Source organism: Pseudophryne corroboree, chromosome 8 (assembly GCF_028390025.1).
Source record: "Pseudophryne corroboree isolate aPseCor3 chromosome 8, aPseCor3.hap2, whole genome shotgun sequence".
Lineage (NCBI taxonomy): Eukaryota > Metazoa > Chordata > Amphibia > Anura > Myobatrachidae > Pseudophryne > Pseudophryne corroboree.
In genome coordinates, this window is record NC_086451.1 from 64232135 (window position 1) to 64249502 (window position 17368).

The window sequence follows — 17368 nt, forward strand, 5'->3', positions numbered from 1 at the left end:
GTGCTCGAAGAAGTGCCGGTATACCATACCATAGTATACCGGCCCACTTCAGGCACTGTAATATATTAAATATATATATATGCGGTATTGGTATCGGCGTCACTCAGCAGTCTTGTTATTCAATTTAAAAGATGCCTTTATTCACATCTTTTAAATTGAATAACAAGACTGCGGAGTGACCGCCGATACCAATACCGCATATTTTGAGCGTGCAAGCTCATATTTGGCACCGCAGCAAGCTACGTCAGACCCCATTAAGAGTGCCGGACGTTTGGGAGAATATATATATATATATATATATATATATTTATATTATAAACAGAATTGATACTGCGGTACTCGGAGTCGTTTAAAACGAGCAAAGTGTAGTCAAAAAAATGTACATCACATAGTCCAACGTTTTGGGGTGTCTAACCCCTTTGTCACACCTTGACAAAGGGGTTAGGTACCCCGAAATGTTGGACTATGTGATGTACATTTTTTTGACTATACTTTGCTCGTTTTAAACGACTCCGAGTGCTGCAGTATCAATTCAATATACTATCCTCCGCACTGAGGGCATCGGGGCCAATCAACATCTAAATCAGAGTGCCGGGCTGATTGTAATTATATATATATATATATATATATATATATATATGCAGGAAAGAAAGGCGGCACTCGGAGGCTGACGAATTTGGTGAAACAAAACCAATCAGTGTTTAATCACGTCAACGTTTCGGGGGACGTACCCCCTTCCTCAGGACAAACCAAACACAAGTGCAAACAGTGTGAGAATGAAATTATATACCTTACCAAATCTAGAAGCGCCAACCCCCGTTGCGGCGACGCCGGCCGGAGCCCCGGATACCGCACCTCCGGACGCGTCTTCCTGTCTAACCCAGAAGTGCCGTCGTCCTGCCCCGGACGTCATCCCGCAACGGCTGTGGACGTGCACACGTTCTGTAACCATGGAGACCATGGAGACAAATTTAGTAAATAAAACACTAAAATAACATACATAAACCAAATATAGATACTACACAACAGTACTAGGTATAACAGTACAAATCACTTCACAGTGATAGTTAGTAAAAATTATTGATAAAACAAGTGACCGTTTAAAAGTTGTTCCATAAGACACACTCGGGTATTAACCCTTGTGTGATGTGTGAACCTAACAAATACATCCTCACATAGATTACAATACATCAACGTGTTAAAATGTAATGATAAAAAATCCAAATGTAAAAAGTGTGTGTATAAAATGTTGCAATTATGTGACCAATGTGTAAAAATTATATACAAGATGTGAAGACAAATATTTTTTGCTATAAAACCCCCGCTCTTTATACTGCTCGTGACACATCTTATTAGCAACTAGGTACTTTTAAAAAAAATACCTCTAGTAACCTACAATACAATAAATTGATCCTAATAATAAAAAATGAAAAATTTAAAGCAGGACGTGATGTGCCAAAAAATACTGATATACAGATATACAACAGTATCATATATAGAGGGATTATTTCATAAAAAAACAGCTAAGGCCTAAATTTTCATTAAGGCCCCTAGGGTGGATGGTGTCAAGCCTGTAGATCCACCGTGATTCAAGCTGTAACAATTTCTTAGGTCTGTTACCTAAACGCTGCGATACTGGGACCTGGTCCACTATTTTATAACGGAGCGAAGTGAGACTGTGTCTACTCTGTGCGAAGTGCCGCGCGACCGGTTGCTCACTAGTGCCAGACTGTAAAGCTGCCCTGATGGCCGACCTGTGCTGGGCCATCCTTTCTTTAAATTGGCATTGGGTTTGGCCAATGTAGTACAAACTGCATGGACATACCAGCACATATATTACAAAGGTCGAGCTGCAAGTGAGAGGCCGTTTACTTGCAGCTCGACCTTTGTAATATATGTGCTGGTACAGGTTGAGTATCCCATATCCAAATATTCCGAAATACGTAATATTCCGAAATACGGACTTTTTTGAGTGAGAGTGAGATAGTGAAACCTTTGTTTTTTGATGTCTCAATGTACACAAACTTTGTTTAATACACGTTATTAAAAATATTGTGTTACATGACCTTTAGGCTGTGTGTATAAGGTGTATATGAAACATAAATGAATTGTGTGAATGTACACACACTTTGTTTAATGCACAAAGTTATAAAAAATATTGGCTACAATGACCTTCAGGCTGTGTGTATAAGGTGTATATGAAACATAAATGCATTCTGTGATTAGACTTAGGTCCCATCACCATGATATCTCATTATGGTATGCAATTATTCCAAAATACGGAAAAATCCGTTATCCAAAATACCTCTGGTCCCAAGCATTTTGGATAAGGGATACTCAACCTGTATGTCCATGCAGTTTGTACTACATTGGCAAAACCCAATGCCAATTTAAAGAAAGGATGGCCCAGCACAGGTCGGCCATCAGGGCAGCTTTACAGTCTGGCACTAGTGAGCAACCGGTCGCGCGGCACTTCGCACAGAGTAGACACAGTCTCACTTCGCTCCGTTATAAAATAGTGGACCAGGTTCCAGTATCGCAGCGTGGAGGTAACAGACCTAAGAAATTGTTACAGCTTGAATCACGGTGGATCTACAGGCTTGACACCATCCACCCTAGGGGCCTTAATGAAAATTTAGGCCTTAGCTGTTTTTTATGAAATAATCCCTCTATATATGATACTGTTGTATATCTGTATATCAGTATTTTTTGGCACATCACGTCCTGCTTTAAAGTTTTCATTTTTTATTATTAGGATCAATTTATTGTATTGTAGGTTACTAGAGGTATTTTTTTTAAAAGTACCTAGTTGCTAATAAGATGTGTCACGAGCAGTATAAAGAGCGGGGGTTTTATAGCAAAAAATATTTGTCTTCACATCTTGTATATAATTTTTACACATTGGTCACATAATTGCAACATTTTATACACACACTTTTTACATTTGGATTTTTTATCATTACATTTTAACACGTTGATGTATTGTAATCTATGTGAGGATGTATTTGTTAGGTTCACACATCACACAAGGGTTAATACCCGAGTGTGTCTTATGGAACAACTTTTAAACGGTCACTTGTTTTATCAATAATTTTTACTAACTATCACTGTGAAGTGATTTGTACTGTTATACCTAGTACTGTTGTGTAGTATCTATATTTGGTTTATGTATGTTATTTTAGTGTTTTATTTACTAAATTTGTCTCCATGGTCTCCATGGTTACAGAACGTGTGCACGTCCACAGCCGTTGCGGGATGACGTCCGGGGGCAGGACGACGGCACTTCTGGGTTAGACAGGAAGACGCGTCCGGAGGTGCGGTATCCGGGGCTCCGGCCGGCGTCGCCGCAACAGGGGTTGGCGCTTCTAGATTTGGTAAGGTATATAATTTCATTCTCACACTGTTTGCACTTGTGTTTGGTTTGTCCTGAGGAAGGGGGTACGTCCCCCGAAACGTTGACGTGATTAAACACTGATTGGTTTTGTTTCACCAAATTCGTCAGCCTCCGAGTGCCGCCTTTCTTTCCTGCATGCATTGAGGTAGCAACAACCTCTAAGGAGGGCACCGGAGCAAGTAACCCGCCGGGAGCGGTGAGTGCCGGACCACACAGAGGATTGTGTATATATATATATCTATATATATATATATATATATATATATATAATTATGGAATACATATATCTTGGCGCTTAGGATGCCAAAATACCGACAGCGGCATCCCAGAGATTAAAATCCTGACACTTACTAATTAAGTAAACTAACCCTGATCCCTAACCCCCCCAATCCCTAATACACCTTTCCCGCAGCCTGACCCTAATTGTCCCCCCTCCCCCTCAGCTTACTCCTAACCCTAACCACCCCCTTCCTGCAGCCTAAACCTCCCCAGGTGTGCCTAACCCTCCCCCCACAGCCTACACCTAACCTAAACGTCCCACATGGCGGTCACGGTGTAGGAGGGTATGGCTCAATCCCGGCTGCACGGAGGACACAGGTGCAGGCCAGGGAGAGCAGACGCCAGACGCTGCCAGGAAGCAATGTATGGCGCAGCGATTGGCCGTCCCTCCCTGCACTGCTACTCACTTCTCGGCAGGATGAGTTGCGAGGTGAGGACATGCCGAGGGGGGCGGAGGGAGGCGGACGGGGAAGCCCTCTCCGCGTCGGGTGAAGGTACCGCCGAACGCCCCCCCCCCCCCCCCCCCCGGCTCGAGCAGCTTTGTTGTCTCCGGTGCAAGAGGGGGAGGTGGGAATAGCTTATCTGACACCGGGTTAGCGGGTAGCGGTTGCCTGACATCCCAAATGGCGAGCGCAGAGCAGTCAATTCCTTTTTTTTTTTGCTGCACTCAGCGCCGCCTTTCAAGTGCTGCCGCCCATAGGCAGCTGCCTAAAGCTGCCTAATGGTGGCGCCGGCCCTGGTCCCAGCTCTGACGCTCCCCCGTCCTGCCAGTAACAGCAGCAGCATTGTCCTACAGTCAGCACACGCTGCTGCGTGTTGGCAGGTCTGTGGTGTTGCAGGGAGGCTGAAGCCTCCCTGCTTTCTTCTGCCAATGCAGGTGTGTAGGGGGGGGGGGGGGGGGGGGGGGGTCTGGATTTACCCCTAGCTGAGGGGCCAAAATCCCATGTAAAAAAAAACACACACAAAAAAGCGGATTTGCATAAAAGGGCGTGGCCACATGGGCCGCGATTAGGCCACGCCCCCAAACCCACAGCAGGCACAGCAATGAGATGACTCAAGTGCCCTGGTCCCCCCAGACTGATAATCTGCCCCTGGGGGCATGCCAGCAGCTGCCCAGATCTGTGACTCATTTGACTAACTCCGCCAGCATACCTCCCAACTGTCCCGATTTGGCGGGACAGTCCCGTTTTTCACGGTCTGTTCCGCTGTCCCACCCGCGGGTCGCAGTGTCCCGCGGGTGGGGGGGCAGTTGGGAGATCCCTCCCTGTCACTCGCTGCTCTGTGGAGAGCAGCGGTGAATAGATGCTGTGCGCATGCGCACAGCGTCTATTCACGGCAGAGAGGGACAGGGGGCATGACCAGCAGCTCTCACAGCGCTGTTCATGCCCCCATAATGATGAAAACGGGGGCGTGGCTTGCGATCGTGGCGCTCGCCGTGAAGCCACGCCCCATTGTCATTAGGCCACGCCCCCTAAAACGGGCGTGCAGCTTCGGCGCGCGTTGCCGTCCCTCCACCGCTGAGATAAAAGTTGGGAGGTATGGCCCAGTGTTGTGACTCCGCCCAGCGTTAGCAAATGAAGCACAAAGTCACAGATCTGGGCTATTATATAGGAGATAAATATCTTTTTTGTATTATTCTAATAATTTTTATAGTCAAAACTCTGGAGTTAAAAGTCTGTCAGGTGCCCCTATCTTTTCCGCACATTTCTGATCAAAACTCAACAAATTTCCAGCAGTATATACTGCTGCACTGTATATAGGCCCTCATTCCGAGTTGATCGCTAAGTTTTTCGTTCGCACAACCTATTAGTAAAGTTGCGTTAATGTAGTAATTTTGCGAACATCCGCCCCCAACGTATTTTTGCTCATTCGCACGCATTATTACACAAAGTGGGCGTACGCCAAATGACATCGCAGCAATGCAAAAACATCGCAGCAATGCGAACCCATCGCATTAACACATACTTATTCGTAAAAATACTAGGTAGTCGTAGATTTACACATTTATCAGTTAAAGTGCTCACTTTTGCGGAGAAACGCACCACATTGTTTTTTTTTACTATTAAGTGGAATAACACCTTCCAATTAAAAGTCCACAAGCCCTCCTCAATTACAAATCCAATTAGTGACTGAATTGTAATGTTCATGATCAATTAAGTATTTTATAAATACCTGAAGAACACTTTGTAGCCATAAAAGAACCTATTTCTATTTACATGTTTAATATAAATATAGATGTTTGCAATGTGCTTGGTCTAATGTGTTTTGTGTATTTATTAAAGTAGAGTTTTTGTATGTGAATGAAGGTTTTTGCATGTTTATTTAGCCAATAACATGTTTGTTTTAGATTTTTAAAATAACTTACGTTAGCTGTATGAAATGTTTAATGTAAGAAATGTTTGTTCTGCAATCTGCTGTTCCTTTATTGCATTATTAAATAATAAACACCCGCTTAAGTATAATAATTTTCTTTTATTTTTTTTAAATGATTTTTAGAAATCTTAAGATAATTTTTTTTTTTTAAAAACATAAAAAAATTAACAAAAAATTTCCATCTCATCTAGCAGACCCAGCAAGGCCTGGAGATGTCGCCTCATGTTTCCCACAATCTCCCGCAACGATGTGGGATCTCCAACGGCAACATCTGAAATTAAAAGATAACATAAACATTACTAACTTACTCACATTGCTTATTATACAAGCAAGGCACAAAGCACACTTTAATGCAGGCATGTCCAAACTGCATCCCTCAAGCTGGTGTGAAACTACATATACCAGCATGCGTTAACTCAGTTTTGGGGCCAGGGAATGCCAAACCTGTGTCAGGGCATGCTGGGATGTGTAGTTTCTCTACAGTTGCAGTTGCGCAGTTTGGACAGGCATGCTTAATGGCAAAGTTTATACATCATGCCTGTTTTATGGTACAATCATTAGCAGAAAAACACACAAGCCTGCTCAGGCTTTTTTGGCTAATTTTTACAGTATTCTAGACCATGGGCTACATTTACTACTATGTGAGTTCATTTTAAGATGGAGCGTTGCCCATAGCAAACAAGCCAAAATAAGATGATTATCTTGTAGAAGTGGTTCCCCAATTGTAAAGTTTATTTGTATTGGTTGCTATGGGCGACATCCCATGTTAAAGATAACTACCATCTTCGTCACTGTTACACCATGTTGGCATTCATTCACATCTGGAGTGTTTTTTTAATATTTTTAAGGGGTTTGGTGCTGCATCATCACACTGCATATCAACATCTTCAGAAGGCCAACATATCCTAGCATTCCCACACTCCCTGAAAGCTGCCCTTACTAAATAATTGCAAACAGGTTTGACTTTAACAAATAGTCATTTTGTGAGTGTAACTTTCACAACACAAATCACTGTGTCATTAGGCTGCATAACAAAGTGAAGCATGTGTTTTGTAAGTGCAAATATTAAGACTACACAGGCACAAGTGTAAAAGACCAACAACATACTAAACTCCACTCAGGTCTAACTGTTTCCCAGAAAAAAACCCACATATAAACCCTGTTGTCCTGGCAACCCTGGCTACCTAATGAGTGTCAACCTAGAGTGGACACACAAAACATTGCACACATAAACACTGTACATATAATGACACTCACAAATATGTAAATGCAACATGTACACCATGAAGAAAAACACAAATTTTTGTCCTTGGTACAAGATTTCAAACAGTACAACACTGCATGTTTTGTCTAGAGATGAGCGGGTTCGGTTTCTCTGAATCCGAACCCGCCAGAACTTCATGTTTTTTTTCACGGGTCCGAGCGACTCGGATCTTCCCGCCTTGCTCGGTTAACCCGAGCGCGCCCGAACGTCATCATGACGCTGTCGGATTCTCGCGAGGCTCGGATTCTATCGCGAGACTCGGATTCTATATAAGGAGCCGCGCGTCGCCGCCATTTTCACACGTGCATTGAGATTGATAGGGAGAGGACGTGGCTGGCGTCCTCTCCATTTAGATTATAAGAGACTGAGAGAGATTTACTGGAGCTGACTAGGAGGAGTACTGTTACTGTAGAAGTGTAGAGACTGAGTGGAGAGAGTTTACTAGTGAGGACAGTGCAGTTTACTTTATAATCCGTTCTCTGCCTGAAAAAAGCGATACACAGCACACAGTGACTCAGTCACATACCATATCTGTGTGCACTGCTCAGGCTCAGGCCAGTGTGCTGCATCATCTATATATATTATATATCTGTCTGACTGCTCAGCTCACACAGCTTATAATTGTGGGGGAGACTGGGGAGCACTACTGCAGTGCCAGTTATAGGTTATAGCAGGAGCCAGGAGTACATAATATATTATATAGTGAGTGACCACCAGACACACAGTGCAGTTTATTTAATATATCCGTTCTCTGCCTGAAAAAAGCGATACACACAGTGACTCAGTCAGTCACATACCATATCTGTGTGCACTGCTCAGGCTCAGGCCAGTGTGCTGCATCATCTATTATCTATATATAATATTATATATATCTGTCTGACTGCTCAGCTCACACAGCTTATAATTGTGGGGGAGACTGGGGAGCACTACTGCAGTGCCAGTTATAGGTTATAGCAGGAGCCAGGAGTACATAATATATTATATAGTGAGTGACCACCAGACACACAGTGCAGTTTATTTAATATATCCGTTCTCTGCCTGAAAAAAGCGATACACACAGTGACTCAGTCAGTCACATACCATATCTGTGTGCACTGCTCAGGCTCAGGCCAGTGTGCTGCATCATCTATTATCTATATATAATATTATATATATCTGTCTGACTGCTCAGCTCACACAGCTTATAATTGTGGGGGAGACTGGGGAGCACTACTGCAGTGCCAGTTATAGGTTATAGCAGGAGCCAGGAGTACATAATATATTATATAGTGAGTGACCACCAGACACACAGTGCAGTTTATTTAATATATCCGTTCTCTGCCTGAAAAAAGCGATACACACAGTGACTCAGTCAGTCACATACCATATCTGTGTGCACTGCTCAGGCTCAGGCCAGTGTGCTGCATCATCTATATATATTATATATCTGTCTGACTGCTCAGCTCACACAGCTTATAATTGTGGGGGAGACTGGGGAGCACTACTGCAGTGCCAGTTATAGGTTATAGCAGGAGCCAGGAGTACATATTATATTAAAATTAAACAGTGCACACTTTTGCTGCAGGAGTGCCACTGCCAGTGTGACTGACCAGTGACCTGACCACACTGACCACCAGTATAGTTAGTAGTATACTTATATTGTGATTGCCTGAAAAAGTTAAACACTCGTCGTGTGACTTCACTTGTGTGTTTTTTTTTTTTTTATTCTATAAAAATAAAACTCATTCTGCTGACAGACAGTGTCCAGCAGGTCCGTCATTATATAATATATAATATATACCTGTCCGGCTGCAGTAGTGATATATATATATTTTTTATATCATTTATCATCCAGTCGCAGCAGACACAGTACGGTAGTTCACGGCTGTGGCTACCTCTGTGTCTCTGCACTCGGCAGGCAGTCCGTCCATAATTGTAATACCACCTAACCGTGGATTTTTTTCATTCTTCTTTATACATACATAGTTACATAGACATCTTCTCTTTATCAACCAGTCTATATTAGCTGCAGACACAGTACAGTACGGTAGTTCACGGCTGTGGCTACCTCTGTGTCTGCACTCGGCAGGCAGTCCGTCCATAATTGTATACCACCTAACCGTGGTTTTTTTTCATTCTTCTTTATACATACATAGTTACATAGACATCTTCTCTTTATCAACCAGTCTATATTAGCTGCAGACACAGTACAGTACGGTAGTTCACGGCTGTGGCTACCTCTGTGTCTGCACTCGGCAGGCAGTCCGTCCATAATTGTATACCACCTAACCGTGGATTTTTTTCAGTCTTCTTTATACATACATAGTTACATAGACATCTTCTCTTTATCAACCAGTCTATATTAGCTGCAGACACAGTACAGTACGGTAGTTCACGGCTGTGGCTACCTCTGTGTCTGCAGTCGGCAGGCAGTCCATAATTGTATACTAGTATCCATCTCCATTGTTTACCTGAGGTGCCTTTTAGTTGTGCCTATTAAAATATGGAGAACAAAAATGTTGAGGTTCCAAAATTAGGGAAAGATCAAGATCCACTTCCACCTCGTGCTGAAGCTGCTGCCACTAGTCATGGCCGAGACGATGAAATGCCAGCAACGTCGTCTGCCAAGGCCGATGCCCAATGTCATAGTACAGAGCATGTCAAATCCAAAACACCAAATATCAGAAAAAAAAGGACTCCAAAACCTAAAATAAAATTGTCGGAGGAGAAGCGTAAACTTGCCAATATGCCATTTACCACACGGAGTGGCAAGGAACGGCTGAGGCCCTGGCCTATGTTCATGGCTAGTGGTTCAGCTTCACATGAGGATGGAAGCACTCAGCCTCTCGCTAGAAAAATGAAAAGACTCAAGCTGGCAAAAGCAGCACAGCAAAGAACTGTGCATTCTTCGAAATCCCAAATCCACAAGGAGAGTCCAATTGTGTCGGTTGCGATGCCTGACCTTCCCAACACTGGACGTGAAGAGCATGCGCCTTCCACCATTTGCACGCCCCCTGCAAGTGCTGGAAGGAGCACCCGCAGTCCAGTTCCTGATAGTCAGATTGAAGATGTCAGTGTTGAAGTACACCAGGATGAGGAGGATATGGGTGTTGCTGGCGCTGGGGAGGAAATTGACCAGGAGGATTCTGATGGTGAGGTGGTTTGTTTAAGTCAGGCACCCGGGGAGACACCTGTTGTCCATGGGAGGAATATGGCCGTTGACATGCCAGGTGAAAATACCAAAAAAATCAGCTCTTCGGTGTGGAGGTATTTCACCAGAAATGCGGACAACAGGTGTCAAGCCGTGTGTTCCCTTTGTCAAGCTGTAATAAGTAGGGGTAAGGACGTTAACCACCTCGGAACATCCTCCCTTATACGTCACCTGCAGCGCATTCATAATAAGTCAGTGACAAGTTCAAAAACTTTGGGTGACAGCGGAAGCAGTCCACTGACCAGTAAATCCCTTCCTCTTGTAACCAAGCTCACGCAAACCACCCCACCAACTCCCTCAGTGTCAATTTCCTCCTTCCCCAGGAATGCCAATAGTCCTGCAGGCCATGTCACTGGCAATTCTGACGAGTCCTCTCCTGCCTGGGATTCCTCCGATGCATCCTTGCGTGTAACGCCTACTGCTGCTGGCGCTGCTGTTGTTGCCGCTGGGAGTCGATGGTCATCCCAGAGGGGAAGTCGTAAGCCCACTTGTACTACTTCCAGTAAGCAATTGACTGTTCAACAGTCCTTTGCGAGGAAGATGAAATATCACAGCAGTCATCCTACTGCAAAGCGGATAACTGAGGCCTTGACAACTATGTTGGTGTTAGACGTGCGTCCGGTATCCGCCGTTAGTTCACAGGGAACTAGACAATTTATTGAGGCAGTGTGCCCCCGTTACCAAATACCATCTAGGTTCCACTTCTCTAGGCAGGCGATACCGAGAATGTACACGGACGTCAGAAAAAGACTCACCAGTGTCCTAAAAAATGCAGTTGTACCCAATGTCCACTTAACCACGGACATGTGGACAAGTGGAGCAGGGCAGGGTCAGGACTATATGACTGTGACAGCCCACTGGGTAGATGTATGGACTCCCGCCGCAAGAACAGCAGCGGCGGCACCAGTAGCAGCATCTCGCAAACGCCAACTCTTTCCTAGGCAGGCTACGCTTTGTATCACCGCTTTCCAGAATACGCACACAGCTGAAAACCTCTTACGGCAACTGAGGAAGATCATCGCGGAATGGCTTGCCCCAATTGGACTCTCCTGTGGATTTGTGGCATCGGACAACGCCAGCAATATTGTGTGTGCATTAAATATGGGCAAATTCCAGCACGTCCCATGTTTTGCACATACCTTGAATTTGGTGGTGCAGAATTTTTTAAAAAACGACAGGGGCGTGCAAGAGATGCTGTCGGTGGCCAGAAGAATTGCGGGACACTTTCGGCGTACAGGCACCACGTACAGAAGACTGGAGCACCACCAAAAACTACTGAACCTGCCCTGCCATCATCTGAAGCAAGAAGTGGTAACGAGGTGGAATTCAACCCTCTATATGCTTCAGAGGTTGGAGGAGCAGCAAAAGGCCATTCAAGCCTATACAATTGAGCACGATATAGTAGGTGGAATGCACCTGTCTCAAGCGCAGTGGAGAATGATTTCAACGTTGTGCAAGGTTCTGATGCCCTTTGAACTTGCCACACGTGAAGTCAGTTCAGACACTGCCAGCCTGAGTCAGGTCATTCCCCTCATCAGGCTTTTGCAGAAGAAGCTGGAGACATTGAAGGAGGAGCTAACACGGAGCGATTCCGCTAGGCATGTGGGACTTGTGGATGGAGCCCTTAATTCTCTTAACAAGGATTCACGGGTGGTCAATCTGTTGAAATCAGAGCACTACATTTTGGCCACCGTGCTCGATCCTAGATTTAAAGTCTACCTTGGATCTCTCTTTCCGGCAGACACAAGTCTGCTGGGGTTGAAAGACCTGCTGGTGACAAAATTGTCAAGTCAAGCGGAACGCGACCTGTCAACATCTCCTCCTTCACATTCTCCCGCAACTGGGGGTGCGAGGAAAAGGCTCAGAATTCCGAGCCCACCCGCTGGCGGTGATGCAGGGCAGTCTGGAGCGACTGCTGATGCTGACATCTGGTCCGGACTGAAGGACCTGACAACGATTACGGACATGTCGTCTACTGTCACTGCATATGATTCTCTCAACATTGATAGAATGGTGGAGGATTATATGAGTGACCGCATCCAAGTAGGCACGTCACACAGTCCGTACTTATACTGGCAGGAAAAAGAGGCAATTTGGAGGCCCTTGCACAAACTGGCTTTATTCTACCTAAGTTGCCCTCCCACAAGTGTGTACTCCGAAAGAGTGTTTAGTGCCGCCGCTCACCTTGTCAGCAATCGGCGTACGAGGTTACATCCAGAAAATGTGGAGAAGATGATGTTCATTAAAATGAATTATAATCAATTCCTCCGCGGAGACATTGACCAGCAGCAATTGCCTCCACAAAGTACACAGGGAGCTGAGATGGTGGATTCCAGTGGGGACGAATTGATAATCTGTGAGGAGGGGGATGTACACGGTGATATATCGGAGGGTGAAGATGAGGTGGACATCTTGCCTCTGTAGAGCCAGTTTGTGCAAGGAGAGATTAATTGCTTCTTTTTTGGGGGGGGGTCCAAACCAACCCGTCATATCAGTCACAGTCGTGTGGCAGACCCTGTCACTGAAATGATGGGTTGGTTAAAGTGTGCATGTCCTGTTTTGTTTATACAACATAAGGGTGGGTGGGAGGGCCCAAGGACAATTCCATCTTGCACCTCTTTTTTCTTTTCTTTTTCTTTGCATCATGTGCTGATTGGGGAGGGTTTTTTGGAAGGGACATCCTGCGTGACACTGCAGTGCCACTCCTAGATGGGCCCGGTGTTTGTGTCGGCCACTAGGGTCGCTAATCTTACTCACACAGTCAGCTACCTCATTGCGCCTCTTTTTTTCTTTGCGTCATGTGCTGTTTGGGGAGGGTTTTTTGGAAGGGACATCCTGCGTGACACTGCAGTGCCACTCCTAGATGGGCCCGGTGTTTGTGTCGGCCACTAGGGTCGCTAATCTTACTCACACAGCTACCTCATTGCGCCTCTTTTTTTCTTTGCGTCATGTGCTGTTTGGGGAGGGTTTTTTGGAAGGGACATCCTGCGTGACACTGCAGTGCCACTCCTAGATGGGCCCGGTGTTTGTGTCGGCCACTAGGGTCGCTAATCTTACTCACACAGCTACCTCATTGCGCCTCTTTTTTTCTTTGCGTCATGTGCTGTTTGGGGAGGGTTTTTTGGAAGGGCCATCCTGCGTGACACTGCAGTGCCACTCCTAGATGGGCCCGGTGTTTGTGTCGGCCACTAGGGTCGCTAATCTTACTCACACAGCTACCTCATTGCGCCTCTTTTTTTCTTTGCGTCATGTGCTGTTTGGGGAGGGTTTTTTGGAAGGGACATCCTGCGTGACACTGCAGTGCCACTCCTAGATGGGCCCGGTGTTTGTGTCGGCCACTAGGGTCGCTTATCTTACTCACACAGCGACCTCGGTGCAAATTTTAGGACTAAAAATAATATTGTGAGGTGTGAGGTATTCAGAATAGACTGAAAATGAGTGTAAATTATGGTTTTTGAGGTTAATAATACTTTGGGATCAAAATGACCCCCAAATTCTATGATTTAAGCTGTTTTTTAGTGTTTTTTGAAAAAAACACCCGAATCCAAAACACACCCGAATCCGACAAAAAAAATTCGGTGAGGTTTTGCCAAAACGCGTTCGAACCCAAAACACGGCCGCGGAACCGAACCCAAAACCAAAACACAAAACCCGAAAAATTTCAGGCGCTCATCTCTAGTTTTGTCATTGTAAGTGTAAGTAGGTAATCATTTAAAAAAAAAAAAAAAAAAATCTTACTTTCCACGGCAACATGAACACTCCCTGAACTGGCTTCAGGGGCTTCCTCTGCCCATTCACTGGGTGGGGATGTTGGCTGGATGGGTGAAGGCGGCTGGATGGGGGAAGGAGGAGGGATTGGGGAAGGAGGAGGGATTGGGGAAGGAGGAGGGATTGGGGAAGGAGGCTGGATGGGGGAAGGAGGCTGGATTGGTGCTGGAATTTCAGAGGGGGGGTCTGATTGAGAGGGCGAGGGGGGCGGAGAGAAAGTTAAGCCAATAGAGGGTGAGGGGGGCAGAGATGGTGATTTAGAAGTTGAAGGAGAAGGGGTATGGGAAGGAGGAGAAGGGGTCCCAGAAAGAGATGGAGAGGTGTGGTGAGAAGGGGAGTGTAAAGTGGTGTGGGCCAGGGAAGCTGAGGGGGACTGGGAAGATGAGGGGGACTGGGAAGATGAGGGGGACTGGGAAGGGGAGGGGGAGTGAGAAGGGGAGGGGGAGTGAGAAGGGGAGGGGGACTGGGAAGGGGAAGGGGGCGGAGAGGTCTGCCGTTGTTGTTGTCCTATAATGATATTTTTGACAACATTTATTTTACATGTGAAATTACATAGTAAACAATTTCAATTTTCAATGTTCTGTTCCATGTAAAATACAGTGTTTTTTAGAAATGAAAATCAAACATGTATAAATCCTATTCATGTTGGCCACAGCAAACAAAATGAGTCATAACTTTTACTTTGAAGCTCATTCCGTAATCTAGTCCATTGAGTCATATTGATTGGTCTAGGCAACATCACCAGATCACTATTCAAGGCACCTTATTATATAGGCAGCAATGATCAAGTATTTGGGACCAGTTTCCTGGCTGGTTATTAATTCTTGAAAACATGCACTTGTTTGGTGTCAGTTTGCTACAGTCAGTACTGTTTGGCCTAACCACACACACTGTCCTATTTTGTAAAAAAACACACTCAGCGTTGCAATTAGCCTACCACTTAGTGTAAATTTGCACAATGTTTGCTAATATTCTTATGTAATGTAACTTACGTCGTGTATGCATAGAACGTATTTGCTGGCGGATCTCCGCCAACAGCTCAGGAGTCCTCCTGCGGAGATCACTCCATCTCCTCTCAAGTTGAATGATTGACCGCCTGCTGCGGACGCGAGTCCGCAGCAGGCGGCGGACCTCCGCGTAGGCCTCGCGCTTCACCCGATTTGGGATGAAGCGCCCAACGCGGCCTACGCGGCGGTCCATCACCGCAACCAGGACGCGGAGCTCACGCCTGGTGAACGGTGCAGCACGCATCTTGGCAATGGCGTTTTCCTTATTTGGGCATATATTTATAGCGTCTGTTAGCATGTGATTGGTCATAAATCTGTTGTCATTTCTAATAACTTTATTGATCTTTGCAATGCTGTGAAGAGCAGTGTTATTTCGCACGAGCGGAAAAACGCATCCGCAGAAGTAAATTTTTGCATAAAAAAAAAAAAACCCATAACACAAACAGACACAGAGACACACAGTTTTGAATAAAATTGTAAACATATCTGTGTACTCACCACAGTTTGTGTGATCATTCAGCTGGACAGTCACAAAGTGGGCAAGATTAAATTTCATTTGTTTTTGTGTTTGTTTAAATAATCAAGATTTTAGGATATAAAACAAATAAGGACACTATTTAGCCACATCACATTATATTCTGTACTAATCTCAAATTGTAAGCTTAACGTGTTAACGGATTTTTACTTTTTAAAAAATGACAAATAAACAAAAAATCCTAAACCATTACACAATGACCTTACAATCTCAAACAAAATGTCAACATTACAAACAAAACATAAGCATACTGTGCTTTGTTTTTTTCACATAAAAATAATATAAAAACACTATACCTGAAATATTCGGCAACAATCCTTGCCCTCACTTGGCTCCCCCTCCGTGTAACACTCCCACCACCGAAGTGTCGAACAACCCCTGGCTCCTCATCAGGCAATTCCTCTGCCTGAGGAAGCTCTACACTACTCCTTACCGCGATATTATGTAGTATTGCGCACAGGACCACTATTTTACTTGCCATCTCCGGCGAATACATGATGTCGCCACCAGTGCGGTGGAGCACACGAAACCGCCCTTTAAGGACACCAATTGTGCGCTCCACCAGCTGCCTAGTGGCAGTAAGCGCGGAGTTAAATGCCATCTGTGGTCCTGGCCTGGGATTACGGTAAGGAGTCATGAGCCAGGGGGTGCAAGGATATCCACGGTCTCCTGTTTGAGGAAAAACCTTAAATTAAAAAGAGTATATTCAAAAATTTCATTTATTTTTAAGATAAAAAATATCTACAAACTCACCCAATAACCACATGTCTGCTCGTTGACTTGCTCTTAATCTCTGCCATATCCCTGATTGTCTAATGACATATGCATCATGTGAACTTCCAGTAAACTTGGCATTCAGGGAAAGGATCTGGAGGGATGGCCCACAAACAACCATTACATTCAGAGAATGAAACAGTTTCCTGTTTCTATAAATTTCTTCATTATGTCTTGGTGGCTGAATAGCAACATGTGTGCCATCCACAACCCCAATAACATGTGGGAAGCGACTACCACCTTCCTCAAATTGCCGCTTCACCACATCTAGGGCACCAACATCCAAAGGCATATCAATGAATTGCTTCACCCGCTTTAGGAAAGCCTGGCAGACACGCCGCAGGACCTTACTGAACTGGCCCTGCGACATGCCAACCAGGTCTCCCACAACATGTTGATATGAGGCTGTAGCCAAAAAATGTAACACAGCAAGGAATTGTGTCAATGGTGGTATTGCTGTAGGATACCGAATTTCAGACTCCAGATCACTCTCTATTATGGAGAGAGTGTCTAGGATTAGATGTGGTGGCAGCCTGTATCTACGCACCACCACATCATCTGGCATCCCAAAAAGTAGGACACGGGTTCTGAAAATTGGTGGCCTAGCACGCCTCCGTTGCCTTGGTTGATGAGGAGCCGGTTGTGGGGCTGGCGGTTGGGGTGGGAGTGCTGGCGTGGGTTGGGGAGGTAGGGCTTCTGCTGCGATAAATATCGACATAACACACTTTTTTGAGATAAAAACAAAAAAATGTTTAATACTCCAAAATTATTTATAAAAAAATAT

General features: G+C 45.0%; 2 protein-coding genes across 2 annotated transcripts in view; one reads left to right on the plus strand and one right to left on the minus strand.

Annotated features, from left to right (window-relative positions):
- LOC134948508 (ceramide kinase-like) overlaps positions 1–17368 on the plus strand; it is a 225073-nt gene that overhangs the window by 134636 nt on the left and 73069 nt on the right. The gene's annotated exons all lie outside the window — the stretch shown is intronic.
- LOC134947492 (putative nuclease HARBI1) lies at positions 6232–17329 on the minus strand. The gene is made up of 5 exons (XM_063935562.1): positions 16564–17329; positions 16107–16479; positions 15774–15795; positions 14239–14775; positions 6232–6317 (listed from the first exon to the last, which is right to left on the minus strand). The coding sequence occupies exons 1-3, from the start codon at positions 17300–17302 to the stop codon at positions 15792–15794; spliced, it is 1116 nt and encodes a 371-aa protein (XP_063791632.1). The 5' UTR covers positions 17303–17329; the 3' UTR covers positions 6232–6317; positions 14239–14775; positions 15774–15791.